At 51.1% G+C, this 18,561-nt stretch overlaps 1 protein-coding gene across 12 annotated transcripts in view; it reads left to right on the top strand.

Annotated features, from left to right (window-relative positions):
- Positions 1-18,561, top strand: part of FANCA (FA complementation group A) — a 55,830-nt gene that overhangs the window by 34,312 nt on the left and 2,957 nt on the right. For 4 of the 12 annotated variants that reach the window (XM_034672703.1, XM_034672701.1, XM_034672704.1 and 1 more), the window contains 16 exons: positions 422-535; positions 1,708-1,844; positions 2,294-2,364; positions 2,767-2,863; positions 2,940-3,127; positions 4,657-4,753; positions 6,101-6,277; positions 7,484-7,557; positions 9,600-9,728; positions 12,885-12,969; positions 14,376-14,536; positions 15,078-15,183; positions 16,234-16,293; positions 16,442-16,546; positions 17,496-17,608; positions 18,306-18,549. In XM_034672703.1, coding sequence (XP_034528594.1) covers positions 422-535; positions 1,708-1,844; positions 2,294-2,364; positions 2,767-2,863; positions 2,940-3,127; positions 4,657-4,753; positions 6,101-6,277; positions 7,484-7,557; positions 9,600-9,728; positions 12,885-12,969; positions 14,376-14,536; positions 15,078-15,183; positions 16,234-16,293; positions 16,442-16,546; positions 17,496-17,608; positions 18,306-18,549 — 1,958 coding nt within the window. Of the gene's footprint in view, positions 1-421; positions 679-1,707; positions 1,845-2,293; positions 2,365-2,766; positions 2,864-2,939; positions 3,128-4,656; positions 4,754-6,100; positions 6,278-7,483; positions 7,558-9,599; positions 9,729-11,030; positions 11,220-12,884; positions 12,970-14,375; positions 14,537-15,077; positions 15,184-16,233; positions 16,294-16,441; positions 16,547-17,495; positions 17,609-18,305; positions 18,550-18,561 lie in introns of those variants that run through there. The other 8 variants (XM_034672708.1, XM_034672706.1, XM_034672709.1 and 5 more) reach the window with 6 other exon arrangements.

Raw genomic sequence — 18,561 nt, 5'->3', positions numbered from 1 at the left:
CAAGCAGGGGGAGTGGGAGAGGAAGAAGCAGGCTCATAGCAGAGGAGCCTGATGTGGGGCTCGAATCCCATAACGCCGGGATCACGCCCTGAGCCGAAGGCAGACGCTTAACCGCTGTGCCACCCAGGCGCCCCGACAATGTTACTTTAAAGTTTGAGAAGTGGAATAAATGGTCACCCATCCAGAATCCTGTGTCCCCACCCAGACCCCCCTTACTGTGCTTCTGGTCCTTTTACCTTACGTATGTGCTTTTCACCTCTGTGGCATGTTGCGCACAGAACCATGTTTTTCCTTAAAGATTTATAAACAAGTTTCTGATACCGCGATTAGTGCCCAGCAGTGCAGCACCTTGTCTGGCGCCTCTGTCTGCCCTTCTCACAGAGGAGCCACATCCAGCGGTGTGTGTCCTGTCCTTTCCCAGGTGCAGCCCCAGGAGTGAAGGGGGATGCCGGCCGTGCAGAAGAACCGCTGGGACCGCTCGCAGCTGCGCTCAGAGAGCTCAGAGCCGCCATGACAGACCCCTCCCAGTATGACGGTGAGGACCTGGCTGTGGGCAGCGCTGTCTGCAGTGGGTGTCCGTGGGCCCAGCGGGCATCCAGCCGTGGCCGGAGCTCAGTTAAGCCTGACTGCAGTGCCGGAAGGTGCTGGCTGGAAGATGTGTCTGTCGTACAGGCTGTCACAGACCCTTAGCAGAGATGACTCCTGTGCTTTTGGACATCCCAGCAGGACAGGTGATGGAGGGGGAGAAAACTGGCCTTGCTAGGCTGCGGGTTCTCTTTCTTAACTGGTGGACTAGCAGTGACACTAGGCACTAGGCCTCTGCTTCTGTGCGACTAGTTCCTGTGAAATGGTGAGTCACGAATGATGGTGTGATAACGTGAATGGTTCACGCTGTGCAGTGGTGCATGGCAGTCCGTAAAATAAAATACCAGTTTCTCATACCGAAGAGATTTTTGTTGGGAAAAATGCAGAATCTAAAATAATTAAACTGTATTTTTACCCAGTAACTGTAATAGATTTTTATATATTATAAATCCATTGTATTCCAACCAGGGCAGAATGTTCTGTGACAGCTTCCCAGAGGAACTATTAATAATGCAGCTCAGTTCCCCTGCTCGAGGGGGTGCACAGGGTCACGGGGGTGTGGCCTCTCAGTTGCACTCCTGTGAATTGGGCGTGTGGGGACGTCGAGGCCGGGGCAGAACCCGGACAGGTCAGGTCAGCTTGGTCTCTAGCGGCAGACTTGCCGTTTCCACCTGGCCCGGTCGGCCCGTTTGTTTCCCGGCCTCTGGCACCCTGAGGCTGGCGGTGGGACATGGAGCCTCGGGCAGATGTGACAGTGTGGGGGGCAGTTGGCCCGTGACTTCAGACGGAGAATGGACATACAAAGTGGAGGTCTGTGATGGTGAAGGAATGCATTGACCCCTCTGATAATCCAGGGAACGGCAGTGGGTGGCTCCTGGCCCCGTTCTGCCCCGTCTGGTGCCAGTCCACTGTCTCAGCAGCGCCACCTGCCGCGTGGGCGAAGCGATCTGAACCGCCCGGCTGGTGGATGTGCGCAGCCCCCGCCGCAGTGAGAGGTGTTGCTCCCGGAATGGGGGCTGTGCTGCTGTCTCGAGCCTGCTTCTGCAGAGCCAGCCCCGGGGTGCGGTCGGGGTGGGCGCCAGCGGCTTTCCTGCTCGTCTGACCGCATTTCTCCATTTGTAGTTGTCTCTGCTCAGATGGCAGTCGTCTCTGAGAGGCTCAGCTCCGCCTTGGGCCTGGGCGAGGAGGACGGCGTCTCTGAGGTGTCACAGGTCCAGCTCGATATCCTGGCTCCAGGACTGGAGCCGCAGGAACAGGAGGTGAGTGCAGGAGGCCTACAGCAGGCTGTCGAGCCGGAACAGTGCTGACGCAGTGGCCTCCTCCCTGGAAAACGGGACACCCGCGAGCTGGGCGTGCTCGGCCCGGGGTCGGCCAGCCCCGGCCTCCTTGCGTACAAACTCTTTTTAAATCTCTGAAGAACGTGCAGCAGATGCTGTTCATGGCCCCAAAGCCGAAAACTGTTTCTCTCTGGGCCTGTATAGACGAGGTGTGCCGGTCCTGTTCTCTGTCGTGACGTTTCATGGCTGGGACTGTGGGACACCTGGCCCCGCGGTCTTTCAGGATTTGGGAATGCGGTTCGGCTGCCGGTCAGCGTGATAGTTTCCACTGCAGACGCGTGCCTGCTTTGCAACGTCAGAGGCGTAAACAGTCAGGCTCACGGACGTTGCTCTCCGGGACTCTGTGCCCTCAGTGACCATCTCTCTGTTAGGTCGCGGACCTCCTGTTGACGTCTTTTTGTCAGAACCTGATCGCTGCCTCCAGCTTCACCCCACCAGACAGGTAGACGCTGGTGATTTTCACGGGGTGGTGTGGAGCTGTGTGCGGGGCGGCCTGGCTGCTCTGAGCAGGCCTCCCTCGTGGAGTGGAGCCTCTCCCTACCTTCATGACAGGGACGGGAGCGTGGCTGTGCATTCCTAGTCCGGCTCTGACCCGGGCTCCTGGGTCCTGCCTTCTGCCTGCTCTACTGGTTGGGGTCCCAGGAGGGGTGGAAGGGCCGTGCTGACTTTGTCAGGTGGAGACACGGCAGAGGTTAAGCATCACCACAGGAGATCCCACTGTTTGGGGAAAGCCTGGTTTGTTCTTAGGCCTCTTGTGCATGAGTGCTCGTGCAACAGAGCGTGTGGGAGGGCTGTGCAGGGCCAGGACTGGCTGGACTGTTGGTCTCGGTGGCTCTCTCTGCAGGCAGGGCCCCTGGGCAGCTCACTTTGTGACAACCATGTGTGGACGCAGGGTCCTCCCTGTCTTGCTCACCCGGCTCTGCCAGCTGCTCCGTCACCAGGTAGGCCTGCAGGCTCCCTCCACCTGGGAAGTGGGCTCTGCCCTCCTTCCGGGCGAAACACCATCTCCCATTTCAGGGTCCGAGCCTGAGTGCCTCCCATGTGCTGGGCTTGGCTGCCTTGGTCGTCCACCTGGGCGAGTCCAGGTCTGCACTCCCGGAGGTGCATGTGAGCTTTCCTGCCCCTGCCAAGAGCCTCCCCGTTCCAGAGTTCTTCAGTAGCCTCCTGACATTTGGAACCGCGGAGACCTTGCTCTTCTGCCTGAAGTGAGCTGCCCCTTCCACCCTTCCCCTGTGCCTCTCCACTCTCAAAGTAACACATTCTCATCAGATAAAATTGGCCAAAACAGACACACTCCACAGATAATCACTCTTTGACTTTCGGCATATGTCTTTCCAGGGTCTTATATTGTGTGTATTTGTGTGTGTGTGTGTATTTCTTTGTTTACGAAAATGAGATCCTACAACCTTAAAAACTGCCTTTTAAGACATTAACGATAGACCGACATCCTCCCATGCTGTTAAGCCATCTTTGGGCTGTGGCGAGCATTACTGGGTTTTGTTTTGGGGGCGCCTGGCATCCGGTTGGACCCGTCCCTCTGGCTGGGTTGCTGGGCTTCCCTGTGGAGAGTAGCTCTTTCTGTGGGTAAGTTCCTGCACATGGAGTTGCCCAGTCCAAAGAAACTCATCTGAAGGGGTTTTGAGACCCATCGTTCTAGAAGTCTGTGCTAGCATACCCCCCATGGTTCCCTTGTACACCACTGTGGGCCAGACCCATTTTAGGACCTAGGGGGTGGAAGCACATCCCTGCCCTTCTGTGTGGGGGCACCTGGCAAGTTGATAGTGTGGTGCTTGTGGGGTGGTAGGTTCTGGGGAGAGGTGGGCCAGTGACGGTGAGAACGTCAGCCCACCCCAGTGGGGGGGTCAGGCAGGGATGGGTCCCCACATGGCTGAGGGTGGGGTCCTGGAGTCTAGACTTAGGATGAATGGACAGAGGGCCAGGGAAGAAGCCAGGTGGCTCCAGTGAGAGTTTGCTGGGACTGGGATTGCGGTTCGTGGACAGAACTCACGAAAAGCATAAGGAATTAGAGCAGGGAGAGACACGGACCAGAACGTCTGCCTTAGACCACAGTGCCCTCCACAGTGGGAGGCAGAGCCGTCCAGCCTCTTAGGGGCTGTTGGCAACACCAAGAGTCCCCACTGGCAGTCAGTCCTGAAGGTACCCTGGTCCCCCTTCCTTCCTAGGCACCTTCCTGACTTTCCCTGGGCCCTGGGTTGGTCTCTTCTCATTGGGCTCTTCCTCCTGACACTTGACAACCCAACACAGGTGGGCAAAGGCTCCCCCTAAGGCTCAGTTTAAAATTGGGTATGCTTCTGTCTGGTTCTGCAGACTTCTTTCAGGAGGAACAGTGAACGATTTGCTAACGCTTGGCTGAGTGGAAGCCTTTTAGGTGACACGTCAGTAGCACTTTAACCACATCTGACCTGATCGCTTTTTCCTGCCGTGACTCTTCACATGCGGTGAAAGCAACCCCGTCCTTGCACAGTCTGACCATCGCTGTGTTTTCTGGGTCTGTGCCTTCAGCGTGGATGGAGCTCGGGCCCACGGGTGTGACATGGGGTCAGTTCCCGAGGGCTCAGGGGAGCTGGCCTGGCCCAGGGCTGAGGCCAAGACTAACCCTCGGGACATCTGGTTTAGAATGCGGTCAGTTCACTTTTGTGAAATGCACACTTACATTTCATCCCTTAGTTTGCGTGCACCCCATTTCTACGTCATACCTGTTTTCTATTTTCAGAGTTTGTACGGCGGCGGTTTCTTACTGTCTGTGTAAGTCGTCTTCCCTGTCGCAAGATATTTTGTACGGCTCCTTATCTCCGGCCCTCGTGAAGAAGGTAGGTCTGTCCATTCCCTTTTCTCCACTCTGTGAATCTCCAGTTTCATGCAGGTTTCCAGCCGAAGGTCCAGCTCTCTGCTCTCTCCCCGCCCACATCTCTGCACTGCTGTGCTGTTGTGTATCAGACTGTTTCCTGGGAGCTGCCTCAACTGTCTGCTTGGGCTGAACACTGCCTTTTTTTCTTTCTCAGACTTAAGATGAAGGGGGGGGGGTGTAAGATGACAAAGACTACAAATGTCCCTCCTTTTTAAAAAAAAAAAAAATAGGTACTGAGTTTTGTAAAGTAGATATATTAAAGGATAAATGTTCATGAAAAGTATTTTTCTATTTAAAAAAGAATTCTGATTTTCTAAAAAGAAGTCCCTCATCTCTTGAATGCTTGTTGTATTTATTACAAGACTAGAGAAATTTAAAGATTTTATTTATTTGGCGGGGGCACGAGTGGGGGGAGGGGCGGGGGAGGGAGAGAATCTCAGACTCCACACTGAGCAGGGGGCCTGACACGGGGCTTGATCTCATGATCCTGAGATCATGACCTGAGTTGAAATCAAGAGTTGTATGCTTAACTGACTGAGCCACCCAGGTGCCCCAAGACCAGAGAAATTTAAAGATGTATGTCAGAAACCTTCAGTGGTGGGAATGAACTTGAGATTAGAATGGAAACCAGCATTATTCCTTTGCTGGAGTTTTAAAGAATATCTTGTGAAGTTCAAACAGAGCCCTCAGTTCCAGGCTCCACATTAGAATCCACTGAGAAGCTTTGGTCCCGCCCACAGGTTAAATTGGGTCGGGACACACTTGTGCTCCTGTCATTGGTGTTGAGGAACGTAGTCCCAGGTGCCCACATTTCGAAGCATGCAACAGAGATTAGGACAGGTGGCCCCGACAAGGAAGCTCCCGGTCCCACCTTACCAGATTCTGAGGGGTGTGCCAGTACCCTCCCCTGCTCCCCTCAAGCAGCCCGTGGCTCAGTAAACAGGGAAAAGTCGAATCTAATGGCAAACATAAGCGAATTCACGACAGTCTTGTGGGTCTGTTTTGGTGGAAACAGCAGTGCCAGCTCCAGGCTGAGAAGACTGCCGTCCACTGCTGGGGGACTGCATCCGCACCGCCATGTGGAGGACAATTTACAACCAGCAATTCTGTCTCCAGGTGTTGAGTCCCAGGAGACAGATGTGCGGAAAGATTTACAGACAGGGCTGGTCACTGAAATGCCGTCTGTAACTGAACACAGGGTGCCCAGAGTGCTGCTGCACAAGGGGTTCGCCGGGCCACTGTGGCTGTCCACAGGGTCTCCAAGCCACCCTGCCATGCGGCACACAGCCAGTTTACTGTCTCTCTTCAGTTTCAGTTCGTTATGTGCAGACTGTTCTCAGAAGCCCGAGAACATCCCTCTCAGGAGGACGCAGCCGGCCTTCCCTGGAGGCTTTTGTGCCTGCCATCCGCAGACTGGCAGCGAGCCGCCCTCTGTCTGTGGAAACAGAGAACCTTCCAGGAACTGTTGAAGGAGAAAGAATTTCATGTAGGTCTCACTGCCCCTTTTTCTGCTTCTCACCTCATCCTAACGCACAGGGTTCTGCGGGTAGATGGGTTTCCTGAGGACATGGTGGGCAGGCAGGTGATGCCGGGGCAGCACAGAAGTGGATTTGTTTGAAATCATTGGTGTCGTTGTAGAGTCCCACGTACTTGTAAGAAATAAGACGGAGAGATCATTTCTACTCTGCCCAGTTTCCCCCAGCACTAACATTTTGCGGAAGATTTTAAGGGTGAATAAAAATGTATTTTACACATACGTGGCAGGCTCCAGTTTGGGTTGGACTTCTCTGAGTACAGTCGCGGGGAGCTCTGGTCCGCTGTAGCCAGCGTGCCCAGGTTACTAGCCTACTACCTTTTCATGACTTTTCATGTGTTTCTTGGATACCTGTCGGCTTATTTTGGTCTTCAGAGAAAAAGTTCTCAGTTGTTTTATTATATATTCCGTTCTTTTATTGATTGTATCAGTTATGCCAGAGCAGCTGTGACAGTGTTTAGCAAAGTGGTGCTATAGGGAACACTTGCTGCCCACACGCAGCTAGCAGCTACCGTCCCTCTGGCTTTGGGTGATCATGGACTCTTGGTTTCACGTGCGTGTGTCCATACTGCCTGGCGTGGTCTTCGCAGATAGGGAGCACGTGGCACACGTGTTTCTGGGATGTGCTTTATTACACACAGTGCGAGGTTGTGAGATGAGTCCGTGCTGATGCGTGAAACTGTTCCAAGAATTTTAAAATAAGAAACATGCTACCGTGAGTATTTGAAGCATGTTATTACATCAAGTTTATTCTTCGGTTACTTTGCCCAACTCAGGTGAACTAGAAAATGATTTCTTTCCTGGTGGTGTCGTGCAGTAACCTGAGCCGTTTGCAGACGCCACAGGTTAACTGTTCACAACCAGGCAGCGTGTTGGAGAATTCAATTTAAGAGTACCGGTTTGAACAGTTTAAGTGAGCTTCACGTTGAGTTAACAGGCAGTATCTGAGTTCTTCGTCAGGGCTCGGCGGCAGAACCTCAGCCTGACAGCAAGAAGTGGCAGGAGAAGAGAGACCAGTGTAGGCACAGCTGCCTTCCAGTGAGGCTCCAGCTGTGACAGCGGACCTCGTGGAACCGTGACAGCACACTGTCACCAAGCAGACCTGTGGTTTCTGCATCCCGTCGGCGCTTGGGTGTTCATGTCGTCCTTTTCTCTCAGTTAACTTACAGAGACTGGTTACAGCTGGAACTAGAAATTCGACCTGAGCTTGATTCTCTTTCAGATACGGAAAGGTAAGTGTTGAAAGGGATCTGCCTTGGGGCACCTGGGTGGCTCAAGTCAGTCAAGCATCGGACTCTAGATTTTGGCTCAGGTCATGATCTCAGGGTCCTGGGACCCAGGCGAGTTGGGCTCCGTGCTCAGTGGGGAGTCTGCTTCTCCCTCTGCCCCTTCTCCCCCAGCACGCCGTGTGCATGCATGCGCACTCTCTCTCAAATAAATAAAGTCTCTTGAGAGGGGGAGTCTGCCTTTCACAAATGGTATAAGGTTTTCTGCATTGTCTTAAAGTCTGTCTTCTCATTATATTCTCGATGTTCAGAATATAACTTATGAGCACAGTTTCATTCATTCATTCCTTAATTCGAGAAACATTTATTGAGTTCCTCCTGTTTGCCAGGCACTTCTAGAATGTTCTTGAAAGTGGGGGTGCATTGTGACAAGCCTGCCCTTATGGCACCTTTGTGCAGACAGGGGCACAAGGCAGCACACTTCTGCCCTGACACCCCTGACTGGGCGCTCTTGCCAAGCAGCTGCACACGTGTACACCTAAGTGGGCCTGGGGACAGACAGGTAGACAGCTGAAATGGATCAGGACCCCGACAGGGCTGTGAGGACGGGTCCCAGGGTGGCCATGTGCTTCCCCTAGGTGGGAGAGAGCAGGGTAGGCTAAGTGTGGTGAGAGGCTGCAGTGGAGTCCTGACAGTCTGGGGTCCTGCTGAAGGAGCCTGGTGTGGCCAGCCTGCTGCTGTCTTGTGCGCGGGAAGAACACAGTGGCAAGCAGAGGACTGGCAAGTGCTGCAGGCAGTGCTAGCCCTGAGCTGATGGCATGAGGGGCAGGTAATTCCAGGTCTGAGTTCCTGTGGGTCCCAGGGCCAACTATTCAGACCATAGGGAGCTGAGATGTGCTGTCCTGGGCGTGAGAGTGGGGTGCTGCCAAGCCCCTGGGTGTGGGGGTGCAGAGGTCAGGGAGGAAAATGTGCTGTAGATATAATGGAGCTGGTGGGGCCCCAGGGGCAGCCGAGGGCAGGAGTCAGCGTGAACTGCCCTGAGCCACTGTCCCTGTGTGGTCAGAGACCTATCTCACGTGCATGGGATGCTGTCTTGTGGTGTCAGGTTATAGAAGGAGCAAGTAGAAATAAAGTCAGAACCGTGGAAAGAATACCTGCTTTCCCAATAAGACAGAGGTTTGCGTGCTCCTCAGGTCTGTGCCTAGCCACCTGTGAGTGCTTTTTGCGTGGGTTCGCATGTCCTGGGGTCTCCCCTCCCTTCCCTCCTCGTCCTCTATTTCCATTAGGAAAAGAAGGAATTCATTTTCTAGTGTGAGGATCTGTGATAAGCATTTCTTACCCCAGGTCACTGTATGTTGAAGTTGTGCTTAGACCTTTTCTTTTTTAATTCTTCAAGTAACAGATACATTCTGTACAAGTTTCAGATGGTGTGGGTAGAGCACCAGCCCTTTCTCACTGGTTCCTTTCCCATTCATGGGTATATGGCAATGTCTTACTTGGGTTTGGCTCTTTCTGCAGAAACAGACTAGTGTCAGTGGTTCTCTGGCTGAGGTGTTCACTCTTAGTACCTCCTGGGGTGCCTGGGGGGCTCAGTTGTTAAGCGTCTGCCTTCGGCTCGGCATGATCCCGGAGTCCTGGGATCAAGCCCCGCATTGGGCTCCCTGCTCCGCTGGGAGCCTGCTTCTCCCTCTCTCACTCCCTCTGTTTGTGTTCCCTCTCTCGCTGGCTGTCTCTCTCTCTCTCAAACAAATAAATAAAATATTTAAAGAAAAAAAAAAGGCACTTTCATTACATCCTCAAGACCTTTCCTATGAGCACCTGCAGGGCCTGGTCCAGATCTGGACACCTTTGCTGGCAGACCTGGGATAACGACCCAGGGGGATGGCCCCTGAGGGGGTTTTGATTGTGGTAGAGGGCCTTCCTGTACCCCCAGTCCCTCAGATCGAAACCCCTGCCCTTGTGCCCTTGGCTGTGGGCCCACTTTGCGGCCACAGGACGCACTGGTTGGCAGCCTTTCTCAGCACAGACCTTGATATTTGCTCTTGCAGGTGGGACTTCCACCAGTGGGCGATCTATGAGCACTTCCTCCCCAAGCCCTCTGCCGCAGGGGGCTGTGACGGGGAGCTGCAGACAGCATGCACAGTTCTTGTCGACGTGCTGATAGACTTCTGCCAAAGGTTAGCAATGCTGATGCCAAAAAGCATCATAAGGTTTAATTTTGGTGGTCCTAAGAATGTGTTTCTATTTCTCTCAGTCTACTCTGTGTTATACAATTGAACATAGCCTGATAGCAAGTCTGAGTCTATTCTATGTACAGCTAAGTTTTCAGAATCTGTTTTCTTTGTATAGATTTGCCAGTGGCAATGACTTGTCTTTCTGCTTTGTCACCTGGACCTGGGTCACTAAGTATAAAGGGTGGAACAAGTAGGCTAGCAGGTGGCAAGCACCGCAGGTGCCTGAAACACAAACGGGGGCTGGCTGCCATGGGGGCAGAGTTCCCTGTAGTGTGCAGGCTGCCATGGGGGCAGAGTTCCCTGTAGTGTGCAGACTGTGTTGGGTGTGCGTTCCTGCTGAGCTGGTCTGTATTAGTCTTTGTCCTCGTGACTGTTGTGTCAAGATGGTGAGTAAAACCAATCCCATTTCCCACATTTTAGGTGACATATATTAAATCATAGAAAACGAATCTTGTTACCCTCTAAGAAACACAGTCCATGCAAATGGTTACTGAAGATACAAGGAAGGACAGGGGCCTTTATGTTTCCCACTGCCCCTCTGTTCTCCACCGGGATCTGTAAACACATCTCCTAGTTAGCAAAACTCTTACAACTCATGTTACGTTGCAATACAACTAACAGCACTGGAGTTTTTCCTACCAGTGCTTAGTGGCTCGGAGCCACACCTTCAGTACCAGGCAACTGAAGTTGGGGCCAGTCCTCTTGTCCTTCGTTTTTCTCTTGGGAGGGAGAAACGAGAATGTGTGCACAGAGTGACATCAGTGTGCATTCCTTCCATGCCCCCCTCACCATGGAATCTACTTTGTGTCTATGCATGTGTCAATCCTAGACATTTCATATAAATGGAATCACACAAGCACATGGTCCTTTGTGTCTGGCTCACTCAGGATAATGTTTTCAAGGTTAGTCTCCGTTACAGCATGTATCCGAACTTCATTTCTTAAAAATTACTAAATAGTATTCCATTGAAAGATGGACCACATTTATTCATTAGTTGACAGACATTTGCGTTTTCACTTATTGATTTTGAATAATTCTGCTACAAACTCTTGTGTACAGACTTTTCTGTGGTCTTGTGTTTTCATTTTTCTTGGGCGTAACCCTACACATGGGATTGCTGTGTCATATCTTTTTTTCTTTCAACTGGCTTTTTTTTTTTTAACTAATATATAATGTATTATTTGTTTCAGGGGTACAGTTCTGTGATTCATCAGTCTGCTGTATCATATCTTAACTTTTTTTTAGGAACTACCAAACTGTTTTTCCAAAACTGTACCATTTTCCATTCCCACCAGCAGTATCAGAGGGTTCCAGTTTCTCCACATTGTCATGAACATAGTTACTGTTATCTTTTGATAACACCCATTCTAATGGATATGCAGCCGTATATTTTCATCATGGCTTTGATCTGTTTTTCTCTGGTGGCTAATGATGGTGAGCAGCTTTTCATTTACTTGTTGACAATTTGTGTATCTTTGAGAAATGTCACATCCTTTGCCCATTTTAAAATTGGGCTGTTTTACTGAGTTTTAAAAGTTCTTTATGTATTCTGGATACCACATCCTTATCACATATGTGATGAAGATATATTCTCCCATTCTAGGAGTCATCTTTTCACTCCTTTGATGCACAGAAGTGTTAATTTTTGATGAAGTCCAGTTTATTTTTAGTTTTAGCCCTTAATTTAGGTCTTTTATCCATTTGATTTAATTTTTATGGAATAAGTTAAGGATCTACCTTTACTCTTTTGCATGTGGACTCCCTGTTGTCCCCACACGTTTTGTTGAAGATGCTGTCCTTCCCCATTAAATGGTCTTGGCACTGTTGCCGAAAATCAGTTAATCATACCTGTGAAGGTTTATTTCTGTACTCTTTATTCACTTTGGTGTATATATCTGTTTTTTTTTTTAAGATTTTATTTATTTGTGGTATATACATCTATTCTTATGCCAATATCACACAGTTTTGATTACTGCAGATTTGTAGGAAGTTTTAAATCGGGAAACGTGGATCACCCAACTTCCTCCCCCACCCCCAAATATTGTTTCGAGGATTCTGTATCCTTTGCAATTCTATCTGAATTTCAGGATCAGTTTAACCAACTGGGATTCTGATAGGGATTGCATTGTATCTGTAGATAATTATGGGTAATTATTTCCATTTTAATGACACAGATTCTTCCTATCCATGAATATGGGATGTCTTTCTATTTTAGGTCCTCTATAATCTTTTCAGTAATGTTTTATAGTTTTCATTGTACAAGTCTTATACCTCCCTGGTTAAATTTATCCTTAGGTATTCTAACACCATTGTAAATGGAATTCTTGTCTTAATTCCATTATTGGATTATTCATGGGTATAGAGAAATACAGCTGATTTTTGTATATTGATTGCATGTCCTGAAACTTTGTAAAATTATTTGCTTTAATAGTTTTTTATTGTGGATTCTTTAAAATTTCCTGTATACAAGGTCATGTCATCTGTGAATAGAGATGGTTTAACTTTTTCCTTTCCAATCTGGATGCCTTTTATTTCTTTTTCTGGCTGAACTGTCCCAGCTAGAACTTCCAGTGGTATTGAATGGAAGCAGTGAAAGAGGAGAACTTTGTCTTATTTCTGATTTTAGGAGGAAAGCTTTAATCAGTAAGTATGATGTGAACTGTGGGTTTTTCATAGATGGCCTTTATCAGCTTGAGGAAGTTCCTTTCTCCTCCTAGTTTGTTGAGTGTTTTTATCATGAAAGGTACTGAATTTTGTGTAATGTTTTATCTGTGTCTATTGAGATGTTCACATGGGTTTTGTGTATTCTATTGATATGTGTATTCTATTGGCATGTTGATTTTAGGATGTTGAACCAACCTTGCATTCTTAGAATAAATCCTACTTGGATATGGTGTATAACTGTTTTTAGATGTGACTGGATTGGGGTTGCTAGTATTTTGTTGTAGGTTTGCTGTTTGTTGATGACTGTGGGTGTCATGTGGTCCCCTGGGACCTCCTGGCTCTGTGCTCACATACCACTCTGGAGGCAGGAGGAGAAGTAGGAACACCTGTACATCAGGAGGTACTTAGGAGGCTTTTATTGTGTTTTTGTTTCAGTTTGAGGAGTTACAACTGTTCAGAGAATTCCGATTTGGTTCTTGGTAGCTGTACAGGAAATCGGGATATTTTTTTCAGATTGCAGGTGAGTTAGAAGACATAAAATTCAGCGTGTTTCACTGCATTTGTGTCATCTGCTATTAAGATATTTATTATGAAAGCCTTAATGCAGCCAGCAGAATGAAAACTAACATCACACACATAATGGACCACACCCACAGTGACAGTGTGCACACTTCACCAGTGAATATCCCAAAAATACAGAAATGAAAGCTGTGGTGCCAGAGCCATCTCCAGGCTTAGGAACATTTAAAATTTGAAAATAGAGGAAACTGAGAAGATACCAACTTTGGTAGTAAAAGGGTTGCTATCCACCACTTGCTGCTTTTTAGCTCATGACTGCTCCATTTGGATGTCAGGCTCTGAGAAATGACACAAATAACCCTCCACTTGGCAAAGGAGGGTGAGAGACGAATGCTTTTTCACAGGGTCACCTGGCACATCCATGGGCTGGTGGATTCTTTTCACCAAAGCAGTTGCACTTAGGAGGGTGTGGAAATGGGGCTCTCCTTTCAAAGTAAAAAGTGCAGTTCCCAGTCAGAGTGCCTGTTTGCCTCAGGTCTTGTCGGGGCAATAAAAGTCGGACCCTGAGAGTAGGCTCTGGGGTCCAAGTGCAAACCACGGCCCTCTCTGGTGTCCGTGTCCACAGTGTGCATTGAGAATCTGTACCTGTGGAAGTACACATGTGGCTCTGTGTGGATAGGATTGTGTGTGGATTTCACACTTCCTGGTGGTGTTTCTGCTGCAGCTCTTCAAGCATTTGAATTGAGAAACTATGGGGAGTGACTGAAACCACGGAGGGGGTTGCCTGGGACACTGGGTAACTGACCCACAAATTGAATAAAATATCCCATAAAAAGGGATCCCAGCCCTCCATCCCCCTCATCTTGACCTTTTGTCCTCCACATCCATCCTACCTGGCTGTGGTAGGAAGAGTGGGGAGGGCGGACAGAGTGGGTCACGGGGCTCGGGTCACACGCAGCAGGGATCCTGCTACGACGTGGGTGCTTGGCTTGTTCTGTCTGCACACGTGTGTGCTTTCAGTTAGTGGGCATTTTACTGAGCGCCTGTGTACACGCCTTACACCTGCAGTTCACCCTCGGGTTATGTGTGTGCGGCACCTGTACGTGTATAGTAAAAGAGCAAATGATAAACAATGAAATGTTAGCCATGGGGGAGTCTGGTAAAGGTGTTCACTGTACTGTTCTTATTCTGTTTTTGCAATTGTCAATGATTTCCAAGTAAAAAACCATGTCCCACTCACTCCTAGCTCCTCTTGGGAGACCTCTTTCCCAAGCCCACCCAGCTCTGTTTCAGAGTCCTGACTGCGGCTGACAGTAAGCCCTGAGAACGCTCTGCCTTCCCATTTGGGGACAATCACCTGGAACCAGCGATAAAAGCATGTGAACGCTTTGGTCTTGTTTTTTCCAGGAGATGGCTGCTGACCTGGAACAGGGCCCAGCGGCATCCCAGAGTCGCTCTCGGGGGCACTTCCTTTTCACAGTGTTCCGCAGACGCCTCCAGGCTCTGGCAAGTGGGTGGGATGTGGCCGCCCACCTGCAGAGACAGCGGGAGCTACTCGCGTACAAATGGTAACACGGCGCCATAGATAGTCTGTCTTTACATTGAGTTTTCTTTTCCATTGGTCATTTGTTTCTGTCCCCGATTCCCAGCCTGCAACAGCATCTTCTCTTTGGGGTTCCCATGGAGAGAGCAGGGTCTGAAGCTTTGGATTAAAGCCTTCCCCTTCAGACCCAGGAGCTGCTCTGTTGAAAGATGTAACTGAAAGAATGCATGTCAAAAGAAGGGAGGCCATGTGTGCTTACAGATACTCACTGTAGCGTATGTATGAGCGTGAAATCGCGTAGTCCCCCAGTTCTCAGCAACGGCTTCGTTAGAATGCAGCGCACCTTTTTACTTGGCTGTTGTGCCACGTAAAAATGGCTCTTGGGGTTAAGACACTGTGAATGCTGGCAGTGGGCCCAGCAGGGCACAGGTGCTCAGCACACAGCCCCAGATGGGGACTGGTTCCCAGAGCGAGTAGGGAGGGTCATTCCCGATCTGAGTCTGAGCTCTCAAGGAGTGAAGTCATTAGGGTGCGCCAACACCACGGATGCAACTCTTCCTTGCCAGGCTCCTCCTCCGTCTGCCCCCATCTGTTCTCGTCGGCAGCCCCCAGGCCAGGCCGCCAGCCGCCCCTGACTGCGCGGAGTTCTTCCACTTGGTCAACTCTGAGCTGGTAGGTGTGGGCAGACAACCTCGGGATGCTGGGACTGGGATGATCTATCCTTGAGCGCTGGTTCTTGGATTCGGGAGTTCGTCTGTGGTCACCATGAACCAGCTGCTTCAGTGTACGTGCAGACCATGTGGGATTGCTGAGGGAAAGAATGGGGTACCGCTCCGGGAGCCGAGAGTTGGGGCTGTGTGCCCAGCCCTCCTCCCACAGCTGGAACTGGGGCCAGCGAAGTGCAGAGACCAGCTGTGGCTCCCTTCCTCTGAAGTTTCAGTCCCTTTCTAGAGCTTTCCTCAACGTTCAGCCATCAAGATCCACAATGTCTTGCAAACGAAGCGTCTCCGTTTCTTTCCAGTGTTGACGTTTTAGGCACACACAAGCCGGTGGTGCTGAGAGGACTGCCATTCCCACCAGTTGGCCCTGCTTCCTTCTGTTGTACACACTGTTCAGTGTCAGATGCTCCGTGCTCTTACCCAGAAAGACCACAGCCTGTATGCGTCCAGTCAGGGGCAGTGAGGTCACCAGGAATAAGCACATTCAACACACTTCAGAACAGCTTCTACTCCTGAAGATGTTTTTCCAGTTTTTAAAATGCACAAATAAAACTAGAGATTGAACTAAGGTTCCGTTCAGTGACACAGAGCTTTAAAAGGTGACTCAGAAAGCAGGGGAGATGAGACTAGGTGTTCCTTAGTCTTAGCAAAGGCTGCTTTCCTTAAAGTTATCAGGAGGGCCTGGGCCAGCAGAACAAAGAACCCAGAGGTGGGGAGGCAAGTTGCCATCCCAGCAACAGGGCCATCAGGGAGTGCTGCGCTTGTCTCCTGGCCCGTGTTGGGGCCAAAGTGGGCAGGCTGGGGGCTCTGGCTGCACAGAGGAGCCACGTGGATAGGCAGTGAGACACTGAGTTTCTGGGCCAGCCATGTGGGTGGACATGAAGCCGGACCTCCATGGTCAGCAGTGGTGCAGTGAGCACAGCTAAGCCCTGTCGGCACACGCTTCCCGTCCCCAGCCCCTGCCCCGTTGGTTCCTTTCTCACTGGCCTATGCTCTTTTGCAGAGAAACTTCTGCTCCTATGGAAGTGCCCTGACCTACGACATCACTGTCCACTTCTTCCGGGTAATTAATTCTGTTGCCCTCTGCACTCTCAAATCACCTGCTTAGTTGGGCTGGATCCTCATAGCCAGTGGTGCTTTAAAGCCATGTGCCTTTTAGGCTCAGGGTACGCATGCAAACCACTGAGCTTCTGGCATGTTCTCTCCTGCAGGGGCTCCTCAACGCCTGTTCACAAAGCAGCAACCCCTCCCTGACAGCAGACCTGATCCTGACCGCGTGCCAGACTGAGTGCCCCCTAGTCCTGACCTCTGCTCTGGTAGGTACAGCTGCCTTCTCAGGGTGCACCCAGGACAGTATCCTGGCTCTTGTCATTCAGGAGAAAATGCATGAGGAAATGGGGGGTCGGGGCGCCTGGGTGGCACAGCGGTTAAAGCGTCTGCCTTCGGCTCAGGGCGTGATCCCGGCGATGGGATCGAGTCCCACGTCAGGCTCCTCTGCTGTGAGCCTGCTTCTTCCTCTCCCACTCCCCCTGCTTGTGTTTCCCTCTCTCGCTGGCTGTCTCTATCTCTGTCAAATAATAAATAAAATCTTTAAAAAAAAAAAAAAAAAGAAAGAAATGGGAGGTCAACCGAACCCATCAGAAGGTAGGATGACAGGCTTCCCTGCCCACGCCTGCTGGGAAACCATGTGTGTCTGGGTGTTGCTACACTCTCGTTCTGCCTTGGCAAAGGTGAACCTAATTGCCTGAGCTCCCCGACCTGGGCTCCGCCTGTTGTCTTGACACCCATCTCGGGCCTTGAAAAGAGAGGTGGCCCAGTCCCTGTCGGCCTGGCCCTCACCTGGGTGTGGGGTTCCTGGGAGGGCGCTCGCTGGCTTCCCGGGGAGTCCTGACAACACGCAGCTCTCCTAGGAGCCGTGGGACTTGAGCTGTCGTGCCCCCTGAGCAGTTTGGCTTTACACGTAGTCTGTGGCTCACAGGGGTGGAACTTAGTGCAAAAGTTACCACGTGTGTGAAACACCAGCTCTTGGTGGGGGCATCCGTGTCCTCTACAGATGAGGACAAGAAAGCTCACGGAACTGCCTCGAACCACTCCTTGAAGGCAGGAGGCGTTGGGTGAACGTAAGCCGTGCTGCCACTGTCAGCCAGCGCACGCACATCTTCGGTGGTCACTCGAGGGTTCCACACCTTGGCTATAGGGACTGAAGAAGGGATCCGAGTATAGCCTCCCCTGATCTGCTTTCTGGTGATCTTTCTCTCATGGAAGCTGTGGTGGCCACGCCTGGAGCCTGAACTTCGCAGTCGGTGGACGAGATGCTTCCAGGGCCCGCTGCCCCAAGAGCTCCAGAGGCTGTGGGAGGCCCAGCAGTTTGGCAGGAGGTGCGTGGACCAAGGGGAGGAAACACAGATGTTCTAGGACCTGCTCTAGGTTACGTCCATGAATAGCTTGGGATTCTAGATAGAGGCCTTAGGGCAGGCTGGGCAGGACCCACGTGCGAGGGAAAGAACAGACCCGACCTAGCAGGTCCCTGCCCCACCTGCCTCTCTTCTCCTGGGCTCACATCATGCAGATGTGTGTGCAAGGCAGGTCCTGGCCTACCCAACTGGATGTCTCTGGCATGTGCTGGTTTGGGGGAGAGTTGTGGTCCCATCCAGCCTCCCTTTATCCCTGTCCTCTGCTGCAGTGTCCAGAGTGCTTGAAATCCCAGAAAACAAGGAACACCAAATTTCTACATTGTATTCCACTTATTTTTGGCCCCGTTTTTAACCTGCTGGGGTGCCTTTCTGAGCACCACGCTGCAGTCCCAGCAGGGACTGAGGAGGACTGGTCTCAAGAAGCCAAGGGTCTGAGTGGTGGGCTCCAGGTGAGCGTCCCGTGTCCCACAACCTCCTGGCAAAGCTCAGACAGTAAGGACCAGGTGTCGTGGTCAGGCCCTACCCCCTCCTCATATCCATGGCACAGAACCATGTTAGGGAAACCGGAGACTGGACCCTAAACTGGGAAGGAGGCTAACACGGGGCTCTAGGTCCCTATGCTAAGCCAGGGGTGGTTAGGGACCTAGACCTTGTTTCTCAGGACTCTGAAGCCCCTCGCTGCCCCACCTGAAGGTGTTCAGAGCTGGCGGCTTTCCACCAGCATGTGGCGTGAGGCTCCTGTGGTGACACATCTCCCGTCTCCTAGCTGCCTCTGCCCGGACTCGACGTCCCCCCCACCTGGCCCGGCCTGGATCTCTGCTGCGGCACTACACTTTGCAATCCAGCAAGCTGGGAAAAACAGCATCAAGAGTCAGCTGGAGAAGCTGGACTGCCAAAGAGAGGAGGCAAGAAACGAA

This window comes from Ailuropoda melanoleuca, chromosome 12 (genome assembly GCF_002007445.2).
Source record: "Ailuropoda melanoleuca isolate Jingjing chromosome 12, ASM200744v2, whole genome shotgun sequence".
NCBI lineage: Eukaryota > Metazoa > Chordata > Mammalia > Carnivora > Ursidae > Ailuropoda > Ailuropoda melanoleuca.
This window is presented reverse-complemented; position numbering and strand designations above follow the sequence as displayed.